The following is a 24868-nucleotide window of genomic DNA, read 5'->3' on the forward strand; positions in this document are numbered from 1 at the left end:
TTAACTAATTTTAATATTCAAAAAAAAAATTACATCTAAAAAACGTTAGATCTTATAGAATTACAGAAAAATTATGAAATATTAGAGTTACATGTTATAATCGTAATCGGAAAACTACTTACACGTCATGTCGATCTCGTAATAATCGATGCCCGTATTGCCCGTCGTCAACGTTACGCAACAGTATGTATACAAAAGAGGGTGGAAAGGTTCGTACGCGTTTGTACAATCAACATACGTGAGTATCGTATTTGAATTTATAAAATAAAAGTTATAAAAATAAATAAAATAAAAGTTATAAAAAGCTATACAGTAACAAACGAAAAATTGAATTAAAAGAATGATCGAACAAAAAAATGATATTCACGAAGTATTGCACAAATATTTGGAAGAGGAAAGGGATTTAGAGAAGAAATTGCAAGAATGGTAAAAGTATTATTATGATTGTATTTATTTTCACTGCACACACACACACACACGCACAATTTTTTTTATTTTATTGAGCTTATATTAAATAATATTGCACTTTTAATATAATCTGAGATATTTTTTTAAACCAAAATAATTTTTTTATTTAACTGCTTTACTTACTGAATCAGTGATCGAGCGCGACAAGAGTTGAGATGTAGAGGTGATGGCTCGAAAATCGATACAGATCCGTCGGCTACTAGTCGATGCTATCAGCGCGAAGAATCTCATGTTCGGAATCAACAGCTTTTGAAGGTTATTAATCCATTTTATACAAACGCTATACATAATTCGAATAATTGAGTAAAAAAAATTTTTAACAGACTTTGATCTAACTAAACCGTAAACGATTTACTTTTTGTGCATTTCTTTTGCAAAGGATTTCGAGAAAGCCAAAGCAATACTGAGGACTGAATCAACATTCACGCCAAACGAGCAAGAGCTTCGGGATTTGGCATCTGCTTATCGACGTTTCTTATAAAATTAAAAAAAAACAAAAGTTGCTGAAAAAGATTATTCATTGTGAAAATACGAATTGTGTGCGCTCGTACGGCTACTGTGATCGGTTCGTCGAAGCAGTCTCACTTAATATCTCGAGCCAAACGAACAAACTCGTTGAAAAAAAGGACAGTTTGTTGATCATTTGGATCGATCGACCATGTGAAACCTTTTCTGGAACTAATTGAATCTGAGGAAAAGCCGACCTTTCTGTAAAAGTATACAAAGTATAAAGTATAATGATAACCAGGTCGAAAATCGTATGTCCGACCATATCACGTACTCTAACTACTTACAGATGACCGCTACACGTCCAGTTGATATTTATACAACATGATAATCCATTAGCTCCGAGTCCCTCGTTCTGCCTATTCAATTGTGAAGGTTTGGAACTACTTGTTATTCAGCTATTTGTCTAAAAGCTTGCAAAACAACGAGCCTTATAGTTGCAATGAAAATTGACCCGATGCTTTTTTTAAAATTACGAGCGAGCGACTGAAAGAAAACTTCATTTCTACGTGTACTTGAAAATTATTAGTAAAGTCTGATGATAGGCAAAGACAGAGAGCGCACGAAAAGAAATAACATATTTTAGACAATTTCGAGAAAGCGAGTGCTTTTAGGGTGATCGCAACAATATAGTTCGATGAAATTTGGAGTAACCGTGTGTAAAGCGACATGTCCAGCGAAATTTGAATATCTTGCAACTATGATAAACTGCGACAAAAGTGCACGCGACTGAGGATATTTTAATTGTTCTCCGTCAAGTGTAATGATCCTACAGCAAATTAAAAAAAAGAAAGAAAAAGGAAGAAGAAAAAGAAGGAGAAGGAGAAGAAAATTTAGAGCTATAAATTTTGAAAGCTAAAGGAACGCAGGGAAGAACAAAGAAGCAAGAAGATACAGTAGCGTTTACCAAAGATAGAATGAATGAAGCGCTGGTGAACGCGGCAGCATGTGGCTGCGAGGCAGCGAGGCAGCGAGGCGAGCGTGTCGAAACCATGCGTGCGGCGGAGCGACCGACGTTGTGCCTCTCTTCCACCTGTCCAAACGATGTCGACGACGCCACGGCGTTGGCTGCCGTCGCCAGCGCCAGCACGACTTCTCCGTCTAATTGTTGCCGCCGACAATATGTACGTGTGCGCACGCGATAGGAAGCGATAAGCCTACGCTAATTCGTCTTCTTTTCGCTTCTCTCTTTCTCTCTCTTCTTTGCTTTCGCGCGTACGGCTTTTTCCTTGTGTGCATTTCGTGCGTGCTCTTTTTCGTTTATCGGCCTTACGCGCGTGCTTGATTTTTGTGGCCCGAGGGCGCTCAATTGCCCGCGAGAAGAATCAGCGATTTCGCGATTCTATTCTTCGTGCACGACTGCGCACGGCTGGTTGGCAGTAAGTCAATTTGCGGGTTAAGATGTCATCCAGATGAATTTTCATAAGCAGGAGCTCTGAGAAGAATGAGTTAACGTGTTACAAGTTTTAACTATTCTGATGCATGAACTAGCTGAACATTGAAAGTATTTTCATGTAGATTTTCTTTTTGGCGCTTATGTTTATTGAAGCTATTTAAATATACAATAAATTTTATTGATTTTACCTATAAAATTACCAAAAAAATAATGCTATCTCAATGTTTTATGCCCACTTAATGAATTTTTATTGATAGCAACAGACATCTTCGAAAGGATATCTAATGGAATCATTTACTTTAATATTTGATTTTATAGAACAATAAATTAAAAAAAAAACTGCATGGTAAAATGTATATACAAAATCAATTTCAAAATTTTTTTAAATTTAAGCTAATAATATCCATCTGTGATAATACATGTACCCGATATTGCATCCAATATAAATTGATTCAACTTGATCGTTAATTTTGCATGCCAGAAAAGAAATTATATCAATGTAACTATGAGGTGGAGTTTAATACCAGTACTTACACAATTACAGAAAAAATTATTTCGAGAACCAATAAAAACTATTTTCCTCGTCTTTCTACCTGTTAAGAGATACACAAGAAAAAATCTTATCTTTAACGTATGACCCGTAAATCATGAATAAACCTTCCTTATGAATATCATAAGCTTTTAAAAAGAAATACTAAATACTTCGTTATAACGTTTGAACATTCACACAAATTTGTAGTCACCCGTCATTATTTCTTATTAAAGTAATTACTTATGTAAATAATATCAGCAAATGTATTACATTATCGTAAAACGAAAATAGTGCAACGTACGCCTGGAACTTCCAAGGTTATCGAACTATTTCATAGATAAATTTTTTTCTCTTTGACTCTACTTGTTTAGAATCGCACAGTTTTTATACTTGCAGTATTCGCTTCAAACATTTTATGCATCTTAATGTCAAATAACCATTTTTAACAATTTTGTTTTAACATCGACTATTTAGTGATTAATTATAAAATGCTATAATAAACTTGAAAACTTAGGTAACACTCAAAAACACACTTCAATTAATTTAAAATTCAATAATTAACGTAAATTAATATTTTTGTTAAAAATTAAAAATCAAAATAATGATTAAAAGACCTAGCAAGATTACTAGTTCTTTGCTTAATTCGAATTTTAGTCAAGCGTAAAAATGAACCACGTGTTGGCCAAAAATTAGGTAACAGAAAAAAAAATACAACTCATCATTGTCAATAAATTTCAAAATTTACACATCATTAAAATAACAAATCCGCCGATAAGATAATACAAAAACTCAACAAAGATATCACTGTAACTGAAATACTATGCAATACGTTCTTTAAAAAACAACTCACCGTATAGACACGTTAAAGGCTCATTGCTCGACTGACTGCAGCGAGTAAAATTGTTCTCGTCGGACGATCCGTATTTTGCCACGACGAATTTTCATTACAATACGTGGATCTCTCACCTGAGTAAACTATACGCGCCTTAAAAAAATTTTTTTCGAAGAAAAAACTGGAAATTCTACGCCACTTATTTCATGCCTGCTCGCGCCTTTAATTGTGAAGATGCACGCGTGCTAAGTAATATTGAACGCATCATGGACTATTTTCTTTTTACTCTCTGCTGATCATTAACTTGTAATTTGTTTTTCAACAAAATTATTTTTCAGGCCGTTGGCTCGTCGATTCGGTCGCTTATCAAAAGCTTTACGTTACAGCGTTTTGCTCAGCTTGCACTATACACGTGTTTAAATAAATGAACAAAAGTATATAGTTTTCTTTTTTTTTTAATCTGCTTAATTGCACACATTTGGGTGACTTGAATGTCTTTCGTGATTAATGTTTTTTTCGAGTAATTGAAGTTACGGAGTAAGGAGTTTCTCAACAGTTGTTGGTTTAAATTAATTTGCGTCGCAATCGCTTACTGATTTTGTGAGATCAAAGAAAGATGCGATAAAAACTAATTAATATGAGTGAGAATCATGATTTGGACTTATTTTTACTATTGTTATCGCAGCTGTGCAGCCGATCGTATTTTTATTCACGGAAGCGCCGAACGAGAAAGATAGAAAGGAAAAACGTTTCCACGAAATTTCGTATTATAATAGAACAAGCGAAGGTATGAGCAATGTGAAAAATTGGTAAAAAAAACTTACGTTAAAGTACAAATGGTTTCTATCACGCGCTGACGAACGCAGGCTTAAAGCCGGGGACGAACGAGAAGTAGCGCACAGCAACAACGACGCCTTTTTGGTATTCGCTCAAACCATTCTTATCTCACTTTTTCTATGTTAATGCTCTAGTAAAAATATACAAAGATTTATTTTATGGTTGAATCACGACTCGAAAATCACGTTTCACTTATACATTTGCGCAAACAAGTGTTATTACAAATGTATCCTCAGTGGAAGTTTTTTCCAAAAAATCAATCAATTTTTATCGTTATACAAACGGAATCCGACATAACTTTAAAATAAACGACGAATCAGTAAAATGAAGTAATAAGAAAGTTAAGCTTAGTTATTGAGTTCATCCAACAACTGCAAAATTCAAGAATTAAAAAAAAAAGTTCAACTTGAATGCACACACGTGTATTATAAGACGATGAAAAGTAGGTAAAGAGCGATAGTAGATATCGTCTGCCTTGAGCCATAGCGGGTAGTCCGTCTTTTTTTCCTTTTTTACTTTACTTGCCATGCAACCGTTAAGCACGGAAAATGATCTTTTGAAGAACACGTTTTTTTCAACGATATTACTCGCTGTAATTCCTTGTTACTAGTTCAAGGTATGATCTATATATGGAGTTTTTTAATCGATACATTTTACTATTAATAATTATTAGAAAGCAAAAAGTAATAATGCAAAACTACCTTTTGAAGTATTGTCTTACGAAAAATGGATGGAGTTGAAATGAAAATAAATACGTAAAATAACTTATTTTTCTTAATAATTTTTATTGTAAGCAATTACTGTTTAAAAAAATAACAGTAAGAAGCTAAACGTTGTAAAAAAAACTGACTAAAATGCGCATTGTACAATGGAAGATTAAAATAATTATTAAATAAATTTACTAGCTTCAACTCTTTGACTAAAAGAGGAATCAAAAGAGTCAATGTTTCGCTCTAATTATAAATACATAATAAACGTCCCAAAATACCTAACAATAAAAGAAAAGGATCAACTTAGTTCATATCCATTAGCATTAATTTAAAACTTCCTTAAGCCATATTCCGATCCACTACGGCGACTAATATAAATTATCATTATAAACTTTCAAGAAATTGATTTATCACTGGAGCTACTAGCTCGGGATTGTTTAAATGAACGTGATGCGTTCCTTCGACTTCGTGATACTCAAATTTTCTGGCTCCCAATTTAATCACATCCAAGACTTTCTGGTAATTTTCCGGTTGTTCGAATTCCATTCCAGGCTTGGCTCTGATGTTCATGTAAGCACATTTGATTTGAGATGCATAGGCCATTACTAAATCCAAAGAGAGCATACCTAACATGGATACCTATTTTATAAATAATAACGTATATCCATCTTAAAATGAATTTATCGTTCGTAAATTGTTACATGATTAAAACAACTTACTTTTAGTCTGGGATCCCTACTGAAATAATGTTTGCCTGGATTTAACGCCGGTTGCATTCCCCTCTTCATTAATATTTCAGCACTTTCCTTGGTAATACCTCCTTTGTAAGCATCTTCGACGATCTTTATCATTTCACTATATTCATAACAAGGCACGCTATCTAATGTTAATTTCTCAAACTTAAGAAATTTGTCGATGTGATCGCCCGTAACAGTAGCTGTTTTTGTAATGTCTCTTACACTAGGACTGACTATATCCAAACTTATCACAAATTCTACTTCATTTGGGTAGGAAGCTGCATAAAGGAAGGATATTGCACCTCCAAGTGAATGACCCAAAAGTTTTATCTGAACAAAATAATATTTTTATGAACAAATGTATGTAATATAAATACAAAATATAGTTATTTATGGAATAAAATGAAATTAATTATAGCAAAGTTAGTTTTATAACAATAAAATTAATGAAAACTGAATGATTAAAATAAATAAAAAGAAAAAATTGTAGACTTGCTCCAAATTGACGATAATTTTCATAGAATTTTAAACAAATGCCATTTTTATTTTTTTGCTCATTGGCTAACCTTCCTCCATTTGTAATGATTTACAATCCTACGAAGTAGAATTATGCCCTCCCAATGTACATAATAAAATTGGCCATTAGGATAATGCGAAGAGAAACCATGACCAGGTAAATCCAAGCAGAGATAAGAATAGCTTTTTGGTAGCAATGGAACTAATCTATCAAAGCTTCCTGCATTGTCTTGTCGACCATGTAATGTAACAATTGGCTGTATCTCTTTAGGACCCCACCATTTCCCTGTGGATAATGAATTTAATTATTGCAGGAAGATTGTACATATTTTTTCTCCATGAATGAATAAAATTTAATTGTGATATTTTTTAAATTCACAGAAATACAATCTGGTAATTTGCATAAAAACTATAGTGAACATATGTAATTAACATAACAGTACATTTGCCATTAAAGTAATACTCAAATTTCTGGTGATAGCTTCACGTCATGGAACACATTTTATGAAAAAAGAATGTGATGAAAGATGATTGATCTGAGCAACAAAAAGATAGATTTTTCCTGTATAAACACCTATTATTTAGTTTTGATAGAAAACATTATTATTTTAATTTCAACAATATCGGAGCAAGTCCTGTCAAAAAAATTAATAATAATTTCTCCCAAGAACTCTAGCACCATTTAATCAGCCCTTATTTGCACAAACTCTGAAATTCGTCATCTAACCTTGTCCCACTTGTAGTGTTTTACAATTCTACGTAGAACAACAAGTCCATCCCAAAATATATAGTAACTTTGCCCATCTGGAAGGTGAGAGGAAAGACCATGTCCAGGAAGATCAATACAAAGGATCGACATATCTTTTGGCATCATTGGTGCAAGATTCCAAAATGTTCCTGCATTATCTTGCCATCCATGCAGTGCTATTATTGGTTGTATATTTGTTGGACCATACCACATGCCTGCATTTTTCACAGCATATAATAATAGGCGTTGACAATCAATGAAAAATTTTGATGTGTTGTTTATGAGTTACATAGAGACTATATTGTAATAATTGAGTCAACAAAATATGTATAAAAATCTAAATATAGCAATTACTAACCACTAACGTGTCCCCAAGGCATTGGAATGTGGACTTCCTCAAACGCTAAAAAATTATTAATTAATTGAGCATTAATAATAAACAACTATACGTTTATGTAAATTCGAATCTTGTAATTACTTTGATATCCGTTTCGGGATTTAGTGTCGATGCCATTGTTTGAGGAACTCATGTCAGCACGTTGTCTGTTAAGAAAAAACGATTGAGCTTATACTTTGGAGACTGTTTCAAACACCGTAAAAACTGCTTTGTCACGGTGAAAGTCAATTAGGTAATAATTATTCCAATTTTTAGCTGCCACTTCAAGTGGTATCGATGAGGGTAGCGTGCAATTGCAGACGATCTTTTTGCTGATGATTACCTGCAGTTGATCAGGTATAATTGCAACCAATAAATTTCATAGTATTATTGATAAATTTCACTCTTATAATTAAAAATTACAGATATAGAAACTTACTATATCGTGTAAATTCAGTCTCTTTCAGCGAATTAACAGGCTATAGAAATAATTTGAATATGCAATCAACTAAAAAAGGAAGCAATTAGTTTAAAACGGTTACGTTATGAGAACTCTTCTAGCTCCCTGTGCAATTTATTTGTACCGAGTGACGGACATTGATACGACACGGTCTATGACGTTGCAGATAGGCGTTTAACGATTTCTAACTTACCAATGGAGTATATATTCGTTATTAAAAATTTGTGCTTTAAATTTTTTCGAATGAATTGTTTATCAAGCTAAAAGCTTAGCCATCCTGGATATTAATTTGAATGTTAAATTTTATTGAACCTATTTACTCACGATTCAATGTAAATAACCAAAGCGTCGATTTTACAAATTATTTATTTTTTCGAATGAACTTTCAAATTCTTATCATAAGCTCAGTCGATAAAGCAAGCTCCAGTTATTAAATTCTAAGTTCATAAATTCGTTGGTGAGTACACAATCGTTATCGCAACAACAAATAGCATTCGAGGTGATTATATTTCCTGTCTGTTAATTAACATTCACGCGTGTAACAACAATGCGATTCATTAATTCAAAATTCGCAAGTTGTGTCGACCCTCTACAATGACGTATCAACAAGCTGCAAGTCCATGACGTAGGTTATCTCCGTTTCTCCCGTCGCGAGTGTGCAGTGTCGATCTCTGTCTGGGAGTCGGGAGATTCATCGAGAAGATCCGCTAGTCGAGCGAGCAAGGAGCGCATTAATCGAGCTTCTCTTTCTTGTATCTATGTACATCGTATCCTGCGTACACGTATGCTCACAGGCAGTTCCTGACGACGACGTCGCGTGCGCTGTGCTCCGAATCGTCGCGAGTGTGTGAGCAAGCGCTGGCTGCCCAAGAATCAAGAGAGAGAGAGAGAGACAGACAGACAGACAGACAGACAGACAGACAGAGAGAGAGAGAGAGAGAGAGAGAGAGAGAGAGAGAGAGAGAGAGAGAGAGAGAGAGAGAGAGAGAGAGAGAGAGAGAACGAAAGAGTACACTGGGGCAGAGAAAGACAGTTTTCATAAAAGTGCTTTGTGCCACGACAAGGAGCTGCCGCCCGCGAGCATCGCTAGCGTATATGATAGTCTCTACAGAAAATGAGTCGACATGATGGTACGTAAAAAGCCAACCCCGCGATCAGACTGCAAGAACGAGCAAGAGAGAGCAAGAAAGAGAGTAAATGCCTTTCTCCGTGTCTCTCTCTTTGCCTTGTACAGCCATCGCGCGAAGCCTCCATCTTTCTCGCTCTTAGAATTGTCAACTCCTGGAGGAAAAATTATTGTTAAGATGGATGGGGCATCGCGTGATTATGAAAACAGGGCCAGGGAGAAAGAGTGCTGCTGCTGCTCTTAGGCTGATGTCAGAGACCAGATGGCAGCACGCTATCAACCAGGAAATTGAGAGGCTCGCGTTTTTTTTTACTATTTTCCACTTGATTTAATTGCTTGCTTTACTGGAATCTCGATGTATTGCAATACTAAAGTTTTAATTCTTTCTACTGAGATCAACATTGGTCTGCAACACTCAACAACAGTGTACAGAACACTGCTCCAATTTTTTGGCCCTGGCCTGCTTGAGACAATAATAATAATAATAATTATGATGTTGATGGTGATTTTTGCTTTACAGGGGTAAGCTGTGACTCCTGTATGAAAGGAAATTTTAGGGGTCGCAGATACAAGTGCCTAGTGTGCTATGATTATGATTTGTGTGCCAGTTGCTATGAGGCTGGTGCTAGTACCACTCGTCATCTCGCTGATCATCCTATGCAATGCATTCTCACAAGATCAGATTTTGGTAAGCGTTCTTTAGATTTATAGCACAGATTGCAAATGTTAAATTTCACTTGATGCTACTTGAAAATTCAATAATTATTTGTAGAGTTTATAAGATATGTTTAATAGCTCAGGGATTTCACTTTTTACAATATACTTGTTTCGTACATTTTCCTTTAATACTTCTGTACTTTTTACATACAAAAGATGTTGATTTGCTATATCTTTGTGCTCCTGAAGTATTTTACTTTTGGCAACTTTCCAATGTTTGCATGCTTGTGCCATGGACCAAGTTTTTCTGGCCTTTTTCCATCTTTCTCTGGGAATTTATGTTATAAAGATACTTGTTTTAGAAACTTGTTTTTGGTTTTTATTCCTTTCTTTTTTCTCAAATGCTGGAAAAAACTAATGGAGTATAGTTGTTGATTGTGTGTGCATATTCCTTTATGTATATATTTATTAAAAATTTATGCTACCTTTGTGAATAAATGTTCTTACAATGTATTTGAAAGTTGATGTTTTTAAAACATAAAAACCATGGAACTATTAATAATCATAAATTAATTTTATTTTTCTTAAAAATAAATTAATTTAACTATTAATATGTATGATTAAATGTGTCTAATCAATTCAATGATTTATTTTTTTAATCAATACTAGAACTATATTATGGAGGAGAAGGAGTGAGCATTGAGCAACCTCAATCTTTGACTTGTCCATACTGCACAAGGATGGGATTTACAGAAACAACTTTGCAGGAACATGTTTCTGCAGATCATCCCGATACTTCATTTGAAGTGGTATGTTGATTATTGTTTTTCAACTATAGATCAAAGATTATTTATTACAAAAACTTTATTATAAAACAATTTTTTTAATTAAATAGTGTGGAATGATTATATGTATACACAAGTGTGAGAACATTCAGGTCTGTCAACATCGTGGTATGAAAAATGGACCATTGGAAAAATGTGGAAAGGAAAATACCCTTCCTCCTCAAGCATAGAAAATACGTAGGTGTTAATAGTTGTTCTAGGACATGAATTTTTGTTTTGAATGACAGATACTCTTATTTTAATTCGATTGCAGAAAAAAAAAATTTTATAATAAGAATAAACTATTGCCCACCATCACAAAACTTTTAAATTAAATTAAAAAATATATAATTAAATTTTGATTCAGTTTTAATAAAGTTAAATTATAGAATGATAATTTTTATACAGAATAGTACATTGCCAAATATGTATGGAAAAGATATTCTTGTCTTCTGTGCTTTTCCATCCTTGCTTTGCTCGGGTGTAAACCTCACACGAGATAAGATTCTACTTTCACGCACTAGTTAGGTAATCTACTAAATCTTAAACATAGGTGAGCAAATTCTTAAGCGACTATAGGCACACGAATGCCGACCTGAGGTACGTGAAAGTTAGTCTCTCGATTTAACTTACTAAGTGTTTTCTTCTAGGCGCATCACTCGTATCTTATTCTCGGTACGTATTTTTTTTTTACGAGTCCCGAAATGTTGAATTTTATACGCAAGAGAAGAAAATAAGGGAGTAACGAGATTATTATTTTTAATAAAAATGACACACATAAGGAATCCATAGGCCAGTAGCTTGTTGGTAAGCTTATATAGTGGTTGTTCCAGAATAACTACTGATGTCTACACGTTTCCTATATTTGAGGAGAAAGAGCTTTTTTTTTCTCCGACGCTTTATCAACGATCGATTTGTCACACAATAACGTTGACAGATTCAAATGCTAAAAACAAAGAAACAAATTTTTGAATGAAATTTGCTTGATGTTGTAATGAAGTTTTTTACTTGATAACAATTGAAAACAAGAGAGCATTACCATGTGTCAACTTGATTAAATATTAAGCACCATACATAACCAAATTTATAAGTTTTAAAAAGTTTCAAATTTAATTTGGTATTCATAAAATTAAAGCTTGCTGCAATAAATTTTTCGGGTGTCCCTTTTAATTTTATTTTGCGAATAAAGTTTAATTAACGAATTTTATGTTTGTGTTATTAAAATAGTAGGCCATCATGCTACTATTAATAACATCAAATTAAAGTATTTTCTTTCTTTACATAAGCCTATTTTCACTAATTTTAAATGAAAAAATCAATTCAAATTTCGAATATTATTATTAGTTATTAATATATTATTCAATTAGTACCATTCAATTAGAATGAAGCAGAAAATTTATTTTATTGGTTAAGTAACATGGCATATTAATATTAGACATATTTTTGTTTTGAAAGATTAATTTTTTAAAGTATCAAAATGATAGATTAAAAATGTTGACCTACAACTTCTTACATATTATATGTAATTGTCTGAATTACAAAAATTTCAGATTTGTCCGGTATGCGCGTATCTACCTAGTGGCGAGCCAAATTTGGCCACTGATGATATTGCCGGTCATTTAACTTTAGAGCATCGTAGCGGACCTAGAGATTTAATAACTTTTCTTGACGATTCAGCTTCTAATCGATCTAGTGTACGCCGAATACCTCACACAGCTCGAGGTGTTGGTTCATCTAGAAGTCGCAGGTACATACATATTGAGCTTATATAATGGCATAATATAAACGAGTGGAACTTTAACGTATTTACTTTGACTGGGTTACAGGTCCAACATGCATTTCAATTCTTCTGGCGGACTCAGTCCTAGTAGTAGAGAAGGGATTGATCCAATCGCCGAATTGCTGTCACAGTTGTCTGGAGTTAGAAGAACTGGAGCAAGTGGTTCTGGTAGTGGAAGTGCCGTTCAGAGCTCATCTGCGCCATCGCAGTTACAACAATTACAAATGCAATTACAGATCGAACGTCAACAAGTCAGAGTAAATTGTTTTACTATTTTTTGTTCTCATCGTGTCCTTGTACATCCAAAAAGATGAGTCGATAGAATATAACGTTTGACGGTACATCGTTGCGTTTGTTTATAGGCTGCGAGGCAACAATTAGAACGATTGCCAAAGCGACAGACTCAAGTGATCGGCTCAGTTGCCGGCGGGGCAAGCAGCAGTGGAAATCACTCGAGCACTATGTCTAGCGTTGTACCCAGCAATGCGGCTAATAACAATAACGTTGCCAGCTCTGCCAATCCATCCAGTGTATCGGCATCGAATGCACAGAATTCTATGTTTCTGTTACCTCGGTAAGCTTATATCTTTCTTTCTTGCAGCAACATTAAAGCTTCTACAACTATACTCTCTCCGTGATGACCTTTTCTTAACGTTGCGACGTGTCATGCGCAATAGCGCTACACATGTTTAAATAAAGAAAAGCATAGAGTACTGTACTTCTAAGAAGAATAGCCTGTTGTAAATGGCCAATTAGAATTTTAGATTTATACTGACTGTTTTCGCAAAAAAATTGTTTTGTATTCAGTTTTGTTTTTATTCTACCTATTGCGATTTCAGTGAATAATAGTGTCAAATTTTAATAATTTCAAAAAAATGCTGGAATCAGAGTAACATATAAATAAGTAATAATACTGTTAACTTTTAAATTAAAAATATAAGTAGATTCAGTTTGCAAACTCTTATCAGAAAATCAAACATTATCTAATACACTGCAATTTGTAAATTACAGATGCATAGCGAGTACACCATCCGACTCGCAGTTACAGAGCATCGAAAGGGAAAGTGCAAATCGTAGTCTATTTACGCGCGAGTTAGTGGTGAGCACATTGGTAGAAGCATTGCCGGATCTGACCTTATCTCAGCAGCAGGTAGCTTCGAGTGCGCCGACGCCTGCCTCAAGTGTATCCACGGCAATGAGTAGTCCCGAGACGCCGAATGCCACCAGTGCCTCGTCGTCTTCGACAACTTCCAACCAACAACAACAACATCAACAGCAGCAGGCATCGTTGAAAAAGTCACAAGATGGTAGTAAAAGAGAGCAGCAACAGGGCAACAGTGTAATTAGCAAACAGAGTGCAACGCAACAGCAACAGCATCAGGCCGCGGCGTCGCCAGCCAGTCAAGGTTTACCGGCGAATCCAAATTCTGCTGCTGCTGCAGCAGCAGCTGCTACTGTCACAACTCAAAGCACGACGCCAGTCGTACAAACACTAATGCACGTCATACCTCAATCACTGGTGAGTTTCATTTTTTGCTTGTATTATATAATTAATCGTGCAGTCCTGACTTTATTAATTTCTATTCACTTTTAATTAGAGATATGAATAGTTTAGCCAAGTGTTTATTTTTCTTTTGTAATTCTTGATGTGAAAGTACATGAATAATACAAAGTTTTGCATAATTTTTGAATGTCCAATAGATACTATCTTACTGATATAGACATGCCAAGAAATTTATTTTATGAATCATTACTGCAAAATTAATTTTCACTGATTTTGTCCTAAAATTATTGTTTCAACTACCTCTGTTCTTTGCACACTAAACGTTACACGTTTCACAAATTCAATTTTGTTTCAAATTCAATATTAATCGAGATTTATAGTAGGCGTTACTTTTAATTTTATTCAAAATTACTTTTAATGTAAGATGTTCATTTGTGGGAATCTAAAGAATATGTCAATTATCAAAGTTGAGATGATTGAACTATCTATACTGTATCTGCGCACTCATTTGCTATTTGAAACCACTGTTTTGAATAATGCTTTAGTTGAATAAAAAAAATTAAGTTACATGAAATTTAAAATAGACTTTTTATCTTTTAGCATCTTTCCTGAAAATCTGCATTGCAAACAGGTTTGATTTTCTTTAGTTTTTTTAGTTTTTTTCTGCCATCATTTTTAATTTTGCGCAAATTAGAAACTAGATTGCAGTGTCGTTCACACACGTCAGTAAACTTACATGCATTAATAAACACATAAAAAATTGAAACTGTCTAAACTATTAGAATCATAAGACATAAGAAGCAATTAAATTTAACAAAAAATATTTTCATACATTGTATGTGTATCAATATAATAAATATAACATCATTGTTGAATTCATGAACTGAAAAGTTCGTACTTGAAAAAAGTATCCTCGATTTTTCACGTGATAAATGTATGTGTGTACATATAGTAAAATATAATGCAATGACGTTAGAAGTTAAATAAAACTATTTATCAAAATATGTCTCTTCAATCCAGTATTTTAACCAAAGAAAATAATAATCGAACTTTAAAAGCTCCTGAATTTTCAATAAAGCTTTTGAAAAAAGCCTGATATTGCTGTGGAATCATTTATTTAGAACAAATTCGAAGCACACATTTGTTATATCATAGTTGAAAAAATTGTATCAATCGAAACATTTCAAAGAGTCTGACGTAAACCACAAAAAATGCTGATATGTTGTAGGTATTGCAGCAGCCACTGCCAATAAGGAATACCGGCACCGGTACGATCAGGCAACAGATAGGTGTGCCAACAGCGGCCGTGGCGGCATACCCACAGCGCGGAAACAGCGCAGCTCAGTCGCGCCGGAAGCCAGTGAGGACTGTCGACGGGCGAAATCAGTCGACGGAGCCGCCGCCTCCGCACTAACTTTTATCATCCTCTTCCTGTTCCTTCACCTACTCCAACTCCTCCTCATCGTTTCACGTATGTCCTTCCACTTCCTTCAGCCTCCTCCAGTCCTACCTTCCCATCCTTAGAGAAAGAATGAGTGAGCGAGAGAGAAAGAGAGTGAGCGAGAGAGAGAGACAGAGACGTTTATTAAGAGATAAAACTCACTTAGCACACTAGTCCTAGAGCATCTGTTTAGACACACCTGTCGTCATTATTGTTATTATTGTCATGCATACACTTGCGCGAACAATTATTACTATTATATTGTAGCGAAACGGCGAATCAGAGAAAGCGAGTCATAAAAACGTGATACACGTAAGGGTGATACAGCGACTTTGGCGTGTTGTATAATAATCGATTGCTAAAAATTCACAACTGTGTTTGGTTTTTCTTCCTTTTTTTGCATTCTTCTAAAACAAATATACACTAATTTACTATCGTTTAATTATTATTTCTTTTATTCGCCTATTTTCGGATATCTTTTTCCCGCTTTGTCATCCACGCTTACACAAGTTTTTTTTCTGATACGTTACATAGTTTTATTTTATATTCTTTCAGTTATAAATTAGTAGAACACTGATTATTTGCTTATCTTATTAATAATATCAATTACCTGTATTCGAGTGCCACGAGCTCGGTAATGCCACTTTTTACCTATTGATCGTCATTGATAAAACCTTCATTACATGCTTACACCTCCACGTATATTTTGTAAAATTCTTATATGAAAAAAATAACTTTTAAATGTACACTTTGTTCAAAATTGCAAAGTTCAAACGTATATGTCAATACAATCACGCTGTGGATAAAAAAAGATTAAGTAGTTGGTTGTCTCTCTGCCCCTGACCAAAATAACGTAATGATGCAGAAGTTGTCCTTTTAGTCTCACTTCCTTTGTTCTTTCTCTCTTTTTCACTTTTCCTTCTGCCCTGCCTCGATGCGTATATAATTTTTAATAAATAAAAGAAAAATCTCGTTTGCAGGAATAGAATTATTGTGATTCGAGTGTGTGAATGTGATTACAAGAGATGTTTAGCACGATCAATAATTTTGCTCCTTTTTTCGATAGCGCAATATCCGCCAAGTAACAACAGTAGCCCCATCTTTTTCATGCTATTATTTACGGATTAATCATTACTAGACCATTTATTAAAAACAGCAGTTTTTATTCGTCACTGACAACGTCGTTATTAACGTATCAAATATCAATATAATATTAATGCTAAAGCTTGTAAAACTAGATAGTTGATGAAGGAGAACAAAACAGAAACAAATTTCGCGCAATCAGTTTGTGCGTTCCCTGTTGTAATATACAATAACACGCATACACTTCCTACCAAGAGTATAATGATTAATGATCGTTTAACAAAAATAAAATAATAAGTCTTTTATTCTGAAAAAAATTGTTATAACAAGTTTCTTATTTCAAACTCTTAATAGCTAGTTTTACTTTATGTACAAGATTAACGAAAGCCAGCGTCTTTTAAAGTTGCGCTCTCAAATTGCGAACAGAACAAGACAAGACTCAATTTTTTAGCGTTTCATTCTAATCAACGAACCCATGCAAATTAACAAAATGGAAAAAAAAACGTTGTAAAATTTTATATTGTATAAAAGAGAAAATATTCAAGAGGAGAGAAAGACATGATACGCAAACTTTTATATAATAAATGTGTTTGTAAACGACGGAAGAATCCGTGGCGATCCTGTTTTCTATACTCGGAAGGGGCTACTGTGCGCAAATTTTAAAAGGTGCTCGGCGACAAAAGTTAACATTTTTTCGAAAGTAACAACACATGTACAATACACACACCGCGTATACTATGAGATCAAGTAGAGTACGTCGGAGGTTGTCGAGAAAGAAAGAAACTGAAAGAAAGAAAAACAAAGTCGACGAGTGCGAGAGATATAATAGCTTTGTAAATTTTCAAGGGTGAAGGCGATTATTCTGTGAGAATTATATATACGAGGACGGATGATGAGCTGATACGTCAAATAACTCGTACTATACATATAATTTTTTTGTTTTCTTTCTGTACATATTTTTAAATGAAAGAGAGATTGAAGCGCGGTACACACGTCTCACATAGCATTACTCGTATAACAGACACAAAGGACGTCTTATTAGCAGTGAAAATTAAAAAAAGTAAGCAAATAACAAAGTAAATCTACCAGGTCGCTGATTTTTCTTGTGGGTAAAGTCGATGATCACGGTTATAAGCAAGCGTGTGTTTCCTTATATACAGCGGAGATAAAAAGCATGTTTAAAAATATAAGAAATAAAGTGAAAAACGCGCAAAAGAAAGCAGCGTTTTTTTTCAACACATAATTTTAACATACCGAACACACTGCAAAAAACTTTGATCGCGACAATTCTTATACATAATAACGATAACGATTAAACTTGTAAATCGTGTTTAGTTGTATTATTTGTGTTATAATATGCCTCTAATGCAGAATGTAATGGAAATTTAAAGAAAATCTTTGAATCAACTTTTGAGAGTGTCGTTTTCATCATTTCTTTTCTTCTTTTATACATTTTTACGACATCTTTATTTCTAAATAAATCATTGTAATTCTTTTACTTCTCTTTTTATCCAACGCGCCTTACTAGGAAAATGTATTTTACTGTAACAATGCTCCTATTGTCACAATTTTTTATGCTTTATTGAGACTCAGCAATCTCTCATTTCTTTGTTATTAAATTTTAGCAATTTTCAAATATTTCTATTCCGGGAGAATCTTGTTCATATGCTTTGAACGTTTCTCGTTGTACGCATACTTGTAAGAGCATTGCATTTGCTGCTGTGTTTAAGAAAGATATCGTGATCAAAAGTATAATTTTTAAGTTAAACGTTATTTATTCAAGTTGTTCTTATGATGATAAAATAAAAAATAAATATAATCTTATTAATAACTTATATATCTACGTTAAATAAGTAAAATTCTCCATTTTTCACATTCAAGTGAGGAAATCAATAAACGAAAAAATTAATATTTCTTAGTAGTAATTAAATTGATAAAGTCTCGTATGATTATTCATAAAATAAAACAGTTTCTGGATTATTTAATATCCTCAAGTTGAGCTCAAACTTTGGATGAAATATAAAATTAATTAAGAAATCATTAAACGTTCAAATAAGTTACAATTTTACTGTATAATCTAGTTCATTTTAACAAATTTTATAACTACAGTAAATTAATGCTAAGAAGAGAATGACTTAAAATATAGAACTATGTGTTTCAAAGAGATTATAATATATTGCGATACCGCATTTTTCAAAACAGAGCGTGAAAAGCTCGAATTTGAGCACACGTTTTTTGTCGAGTGTGTCGCGTAGTCGGAATTTTCGCACGGGCTGTTAAAAAAATTTATTTATACATTATTTTTATAGAACTAATAACTAAAAATTAATTGCAATTAATATTTCTTCGTTTGGATATTTACTGTTCACATTGATTGAACGAAAGTACAAGACGGGCATTGAGTTCTGAATATAGTAGGAGAGAGCAGCTTCTTTACACACCTGGATTTTCATGGCATCTTTCATAACTACAATCTAAAAACAAAACCCGGCAAAGAGACGGAGATAACTACAACGTCCCTAGAGTTTAGTTGAACCACATTTAAGCGTCTATCTTCGTATTATAAATTACTGAGAAAAGCAGTTTCGCACGCTCTATACTCACATTCAGTAACTTTAGTAATTTATAATCCTTTTTTCTGTATGCGGTAATCTTTATACGCGTATATTAATTAAATAAAGTGTCATTTATCATAGGTCAATTATACAACGTGATCAAACACGGAATAATAAATAAGCGATCAGATTGAAAAGTTGAAAGATGCTAGTTATGCCCCTAAACATGATTAAAATGTGGAAATATACATTGGCTACGTCAGGTCTACGATGGAGATCATAATACGCGAAGATATGAAAATAGTATCGAAAGATCAATAAACCGCGGGATGCGGGTTAGTCATTTTCAACCAGACATCAATACTAATCCTCAAAAAACTATTTACAGCATCCTGAAATATGGCTGCCGTGCAGACTGATACATAGATATAGCAAAAAGCTGAAGAATTAGTACGCCTCTGCGATGGCGTTGAATCACGAACAATAAGGTAGTTGTTTCTTTGCGAAAAAAAATTCCAATAACAGATCAGCTAACGTTGACTGAGTAATGAATAAACTTGGCAACAATTAAAATTTCTTTTTTCTATCCCAGCTTTGCAAGAAATTCGATCACGGCAAGCCGTGTTTGATGACATCTCTTTTCAGTGACTCCTAAAAGACATGAAAATCATTTGGAACAATGTGGAAAGTAGACAGACGGAATGTATCGATTTAAATTTTTCGTAGAGCAAATTTATCATTTTTCAATTGCAAACATAAATTTAATATCAAAATATCGAGTTGATTATATAGAATTATTAATGTTCATCCATTCACATCCAACAAAGCTCATTTCAAACAGTTCCTTTGAGAATTTCGAATAATTTATTAAATTGGTATTTGTAATGTATTCAAAATAGTATTAGTATAAACAATAAAAAATACTGGAACATAATGTATTTGTTGTTCCAAAAAAAATTAAGTGTATTATTTATGTTTGCTATTTTTATACACAGTTACTACAAATAACGCACTACAAACAGGAAAAATCAACTGGTTATCTGGATTTCGAGTCTAGAAACATGATTATTTCAGAAAGCTCTTGTTTAAAACAATAAAACTCACGATAGAAATATAATTTTGTAAACCTTTCAATGATTTTCAAGGATGAACATTTTTGTTAAGTCACAATGCAGTCTATAAGTGGAACTATAGAGTGGTTGTTAGAGCTACAAATTACCGCCAATACGATCATAAAAACTTATAAAATTATTCTACAATCAAGGTGCTAGAAAATATGAAAATTACGTAATCGACAGATTAAGGCTTAATCTTTCACAAAATAATATCAACAAGTAGAATAGAACTGTCTATTTGTAATTAATTTAATGTTTAATCATAAAACTACTACGATGGACCATTGGCGATTGTTATGAAACTAATCTTTTTCTTTTTGGTAATAGCAATCAAGGAAATTATTTTTAACATAGACTGTTAAAGGAATATGTAGCTTTCAGAATTTATAATAAATCATTAGGATATTAATATAATTCTATTGTTATTCGATCGAGAACGTGAAAAGAAAGTAACAATATGCACGCGAAAAGTATGCGCGCGTGGGTCTGTTCCCAGAGAGTCTCTCTCCGACGTCCGCGCGCCCAGTTTAAAACGAACGAGAAAGTCGTGACTCGACACAGTTTGTAGCAGCCACGTTAGCAGCAGCAAAACTAACTACTTCGTTCATCATGACTGAAACATCAGTAGCTCCAGCAGCTGAGGTCCCTGTGGCCCAGACTTCATCCAAAAAAACCAAGGCTTCTAAAAAGGCCGCAGGAGTTAAAAAACCAGCAACTAAACCGAACCATCCACCAACTGGTGAGATGGTAAATGCAGCCATCGTCGCTCTGAAGGAAAAAAAGGGGTCTTCGCTAAAGGCTATCAAAAAGTATATTGCTGGCAACTACAAGATTGATGTCGATAAGCAATCTACCTTTATCAAGAAATACATCAAATCTGCTGTTGCCAAGAAAACTATTGTTCAAACTAAGGGCACCGGTGCTTCGGGTTCATTCAAGCTTGTTACCAAGCCTGAGGGTGAGAAGAAAAAAGTTGTTAAAAAGCCAGTAATAGCAGCAGCAGCAGCGGCGACAGCTAAGAAATCAATTGCCGCTAAAAAACCTGCAGCAACTAAAAAAGTTAAAACAATAACTAAATCCAAGGAAGGTACAACAAAAAAACCAATAGCTGCTAAGAAGCCGGCAGCAGCAAAGAAACCAGCTGCAATGAAGAAAGCTCCAATTAAACCCAAAGCTGCTAAACCTGTTAAAACAAAAACTGCAAAGACACCAACAAAACCCAAAGCACCCAAAGCAAAGAAAGCCGCAACACCGAAGGCTAAAGCTGCTCCTAAAAAGTAAATCTTCTAGCATTCCCTGTTCTCTTTAATCAGTCCTTTTTAGGACTATATAAATAAACGGCCCTTTTCAGGGCCACCATATCATTTGATGTATAACAAGCAATTCATCATTGTCTTAATCTTGTCTGCAAGTAATTTAATCCAACCAGTATTTATTAGAAAAAATAATGCGACAAATAAAAATTGTTACGCTTATACAATTTTTATTAATAAAAAATAAAACTGCAAAAAATGGCATTTGTTATGTTCAACCAATACATCATTTAGTTTAAACGTTCATACTTCCCTTCCCCGCATTAAAGTCTCTGATTATGATTTTACATAGATAAATTTATCTCTTAAACATAATAAAATATTGCTAAAAAAACAAAAATTATTCACAATTATACAAATGACGTGTTCACAAATGCATGTATGTATATTTTACAATCTATACTTTCAATGACATGAATATGAAAGACAATTTAGTGAAATTTTTAATTTAATTAAATGAATGATTTTAAATATAAATTATTTATTTAAAATCAATATTTTTTTCGGACCTAACAAACTACGATTATAAATTTTTGACAATTTTTCTTTTAATGCATTTACTATTTGATTCAATTTCATCCATTCCGTATTAATGCACGGCTTTTAATTTAATATTAATTAAGTAAAGTTTAAATTTACTTGATTAGTAGTAACCGTTGGTTCAAAAAGTTTAAATCTTGATGTATAATAATTAATATGACTATAAAATCCAACATTCACAAATAATGACGTCCTTAATATCTATCTTGACGCATTTGCTGATGTAAGAAATGTTATAGATCCAGGTGGAAGGTGTCGACAGACTCGTGTTAACGGCGCATCAAGTTAGTCGAGTTGACGTTTCGTCTATACCTGATATCTTCACTGTTCAGATAGTCTGTCGTGGTCCATTTAGCTTTCTTCTTGATGGAAATTGAGGGAGACCCCTCTGACTCACCATCAGTTGTCTTCGAAGTCTGATGATTTGAACAGAGGGCTATCGAATATATGAGAAATATAATTCGATTATACGAACATAGCTAAAAAGTTATTAAACATAATTAAATAAATCAGAAATAATTTGTTCGCTTAATAATCAAAGTTTTTAAAACGATTTTTTAAATTGATTTTCATTTACTGTTGAGTTGGACTCTGCAGAGAAGAATTTAACAGAATTTAGATGAAATAAACCAACTTCTTAGTTAGCTGTATAATATCGAATTGCTAAACGTTCAAAAGGAGCGATTGTTGAATAATCATAATATACTAGAGTTGCATACATTCTGTGTTTACGACTACTATACAAAATAAATTTATATCCTGTACATTCTTCATAATGTATGGCTATATTTTCGATTCGATTATTTTGAAATAAAAAAATTATAAATCATTAAAATAATATTAGAAATGTTTGATATAGGTTATAGAAATGTGATACGAGTTCTTGTAGTGTCTCCGTTGAGTAAAGACGTATTTACTATCGCTCCAAAGTCAGTGAATTAAAATCGAAATCGATATTAGAACAAATAGCCCGTACCACTGCAAAGCCACGAGTGAATATCCAAACATCAAAATGACTTCTACAACTAGAAATGCAGTAAAAGAAATACCAACATTCACATCGGGCAGTGTATCAAATTCAAGTAGCGCTGAATTCAAGCTACAAAAATGCAGCACGGAAAAACTTATCTCCTAAAAGAGACTAGACACTCACGGAGTGTCAATAGTCTCAACCGTTACCGTCTTCACGTGCACCATCGGCGATATAGTAGAACCAAAAAATGTTATTTTTGCCTTAAGAATGTTGAACAACAGGACTTGCATTTATCTCACTCGCAAAGACCTAATCAATGATGTAACTGAAAAGTATAAATATATTGATATAAGAAACCAGAAAATTTATATCAGATCCTAGTTTCAAAACAACAGAAAATAATTTTCTCAAACGAATCACAGGATATTCCAAATAATGTAATAGAGAACATTCTTGATAAGCTCAATGTTAAGCGCAGCTCATTAGTGTCTGTATTGAAAGGAAAAATAAAAAAGATAGATATGAGCATAATGTAGACAGCTTCAGATGACAAACTTATATAAACCTATGTGATACCGAAAAAAGTCCCAGATATGTTTAAAATAAACTACGACGAGATGAATTATTTTGTGCATGCTAGCACAAATGTCCCTAAATGTTTTCTACGTATGATAGAAGGCCACTTATCTAAGAATTTTCTTAACACACAGCCCGCCATAGCTCACGTACCAACGACGAACACACCTTTCTAAACGGAAACAATTCGCCTGTAGCACAAAACCTTGAAATTCCTACCACTCTCAATGCACCCGATAACTTAGAAAATCTTTCACCTGTGGATGAAATAATAATACACAGAAAATGACATCTACCTGAACGTCAGAGATAGAAGTGTTAAATTCCCATTTATTAAAAAAACAAAAAAATCTTTCAATAACAATTATTCTTTATCAAACTTCAAGCATATCTGACACTGATGCAAAACCCATAAAAACCAAATAAAATACAAGAACATGCCCAAAATATTACAATGGAATAAATAGCCTGAAACGCCAATATGAATATCTTTAAGAACTTATCGTTGAAAAAAACATCGATATAGTTTGCCTACAAGAAACAATAAATATGATAAATTTTAACAGCTATAATGAAAACAGACGATTATCTGATAGCAAACGGAGTAGGGTAGAGTCAGAGTAGTCGGATAGCTGCTAGTAGTCAGCCACTTTTATTTTAACTTTAATTAAATGAATTCCCGTAACTAAGCAAAATAATTAATTCGATACTAATCTATAAAACCTGTTTTACTCATTAAAACTTGTTTTATTGCATATGAAGATCAAATCTATTTATTTGACAGGATTAAAAAGTGGCCGACTACTGGTACATGCACGTTAATTTTCATTAAGATCAGTTATAGGTCATTATATGAAACGCAAATAAAGTAAATTTTTGTATCTTATTTAGTCATATAACCTTTCTAAATTGTGCTACAGTATACATTGAACAATTTTGATATAATGTTTTTCCTTTTAGTCTTTTGAAATTGTACGTACAGTTTGTATGTTCTACCACTGGTCTAATAAGGATACTACCCCAGGTATACCTCACCGATTTTTTCATTTTTTTATACGTTGTGGTACATCGAAAAATATTTGACCTGTCTTTTCATTTGTGTTAATTCGTCGATTTAAGGGGTGAAAATCTCCTCTAAAGTTTGACCCCGAAAACGGTTTTTTTACCTTTCTCGAAAACTATTTCGAATTTCTCGGTGAAACAAATAAAATATTATTTGTTATTCAAAAACAAGTATTTGTGTATTATTTTTACCAATAAGG

The 24868-nt window shown here is 33.4% G+C and overlaps 4 protein-coding genes across 7 annotated transcripts; 3 read left to right on the forward strand and 1 right to left on the reverse strand.

The window, feature by feature from the left end:
• Positions 1 to 222: 222 nt before the first annotated feature.
• On the forward strand, positions 223 to 1380 carry LOC131674191 (uncharacterized). Its single transcript, XM_058952702.1, has 3 exons — positions 223 to 426; positions 600 to 723; positions 848 to 1380. Exons 1-3 carry the CDS (start codon positions 341 to 343, stop codon positions 947 to 949), a joined length of 312 nt encoding a protein of 103 aa, XP_058808685.1. The 5' UTR covers positions 223 to 340; the 3' UTR covers positions 950 to 1380.
• Positions 1381 to 5365: 3985 nt separating this feature from the next.
• Positions 5366 to 8235, reverse strand: LOC131674185 (probable serine hydrolase). Of its 2 annotated transcripts, none has more exons than XM_058952696.1 (6): positions 8099 to 8235; positions 7762 to 8002; positions 7642 to 7686; positions 6586 to 6821; positions 6002 to 6349; positions 5366 to 5921 (listed from the first exon to the last, which is right to left on the reverse strand). In XM_058952696.1, the coding sequence occupies exons 2-6, from the start codon at positions 7811 to 7813 to the stop codon at positions 5667 to 5669; spliced, it is 936 nt and encodes a 311-aa protein (XP_058808679.1). In that variant the 5' UTR covers positions 7814 to 8002; positions 8099 to 8235; the 3' UTR covers positions 5366 to 5666. The 2 variants fall into 2 exon arrangements, with proteins under 2 accessions (XP_058808679.1, XP_058808678.1); XM_058952695.1 differs by lacking the exon at positions 6586 to 6821 and adding an exon at positions 7263 to 7498.
• A 521-nt stretch (positions 8236 to 8756) lies between these two features.
• Positions 8757 to 18338, forward strand: LOC131674192 (E3 ubiquitin-protein ligase KCMF1). 3 transcript variants are annotated; one of them, XM_058952706.1, is made up of 9 exons: positions 8757 to 9249; positions 9766 to 9933; positions 10572 to 10711; positions 12277 to 12473; positions 12553 to 12763; positions 12869 to 13080; positions 13518 to 14025; positions 14611 to 14641; positions 15239 to 15375. In XM_058952706.1, exons 1-8 carry the CDS (start codon positions 9234 to 9236, stop codon positions 14620 to 14622), a joined length of 1464 nt encoding a protein of 487 aa, XP_058808689.1. In that variant the 5' UTR covers positions 8757 to 9233; the 3' UTR covers positions 14623 to 14641; positions 15239 to 15375. The 3 variants fall into 3 exon arrangements, with proteins under 3 accessions (XP_058808689.1, XP_058808688.1, XP_058808687.1); XM_058952705.1 differs by lacking the exon at positions 14611 to 14641 and having other exon boundaries at positions 8759 to 9249; positions 12553 to 12757; positions 15239 to 18338; XM_058952704.1 differs by lacking the exon at positions 14611 to 14641 and having other exon boundaries at positions 8763 to 9249; positions 15239 to 18337.
• Positions 18339 to 20751: 2413 nt separating this feature from the next.
• Positions 20752 to 21704, forward strand: LOC131674169 (histone H1-like). Its single transcript, XM_058952676.1, has one exon. It carries the CDS (start codon positions 20814 to 20816, stop codon positions 21483 to 21485), a length of 672 nt encoding a protein of 223 aa, XP_058808659.1. The 5' UTR covers positions 20752 to 20813; the 3' UTR covers positions 21486 to 21704.
• Positions 21705 to 24868: the final 3164 nt, after the last annotated feature.

This window comes from Phymastichus coffea, unplaced genomic scaffold (genome assembly GCF_024137745.1).
Source record: "Phymastichus coffea isolate CEN01 unplaced genomic scaffold, Cenicafe_Pcof_1.1 PCOF00218, whole genome shotgun sequence".
In the NCBI taxonomy this organism is placed as follows: Eukaryota; Metazoa; Arthropoda; class Insecta; order Hymenoptera; family Eulophidae; genus Phymastichus; species Phymastichus coffea.

What these genes read in the sequence shown, in the direction of transcription:
- LOC131674169 (XM_058952676.1), top strand. Translation starts at nt 20,814, where the DNA reads ATGACTGAAACATCAGTAGCTCCAGCAGCTGAGGTCCCTGTGGCCCAG.
- LOC131674192 (XM_058952704.1), top strand. An exon ending in CCGATACTTCATTTGAAGTG is followed by an intron (nt 10,712 to 12,276) that starts GTATGTTGATTA and finishes CAAAAATTTCAG; the next exon opens with ATTTGTCCGGTATGCGCGTA. An exon ending in TCTATGTTTCTGTTACCTCG is followed by an intron (nt 13,081 to 13,517) that starts GTAAGCTTATAT and finishes TGTAAATTACAG; the next exon opens with ATGCATAGCGAGTACACCAT.
- LOC131674185 (XM_058952696.1), bottom strand. Translation starts at nt 7,813, where the DNA reads ATGAGTTCCTCAAACAATGGCATCGACACTAAATCCCGAAACGGATAT. An exon ending in ATCATTACAAATGGAGGAAG is followed by an intron (nt 6,350 to 6,585) that starts GTTAGCCAATGA and finishes TATTTTGTTCAG; the next exon opens with ATAAAACTTTTGGGTCATTC. An exon ending in GTAGGGATCCCAGACTAAAA is followed by an intron (nt 5,922 to 6,001) that starts GTAAGTTGTTTT and finishes TTTATAAAATAG; the next exon opens with GTATCCATGTTAGGTATGCT.
- LOC131674191 (XM_058952702.1), top strand. Translation starts at nt 341, where the DNA reads ATGATCGAACAAAAAAATGATATTCACGAAGTATTGCACAAATATTTG. An exon ending in GAGAAGAAATTGCAAGAATG is followed by an intron (nt 427 to 599) that starts GTAAAAGTATTA and finishes TTACTGAATCAG; the next exon opens with TGATCGAGCGCGACAAGAGT. An exon ending in GGAATCAACAGCTTTTGAAG is followed by an intron (nt 724 to 847) that starts GTTATTAATCCA and finishes TCTTTTGCAAAG; the next exon opens with GATTTCGAGAAAGCCAAAGC.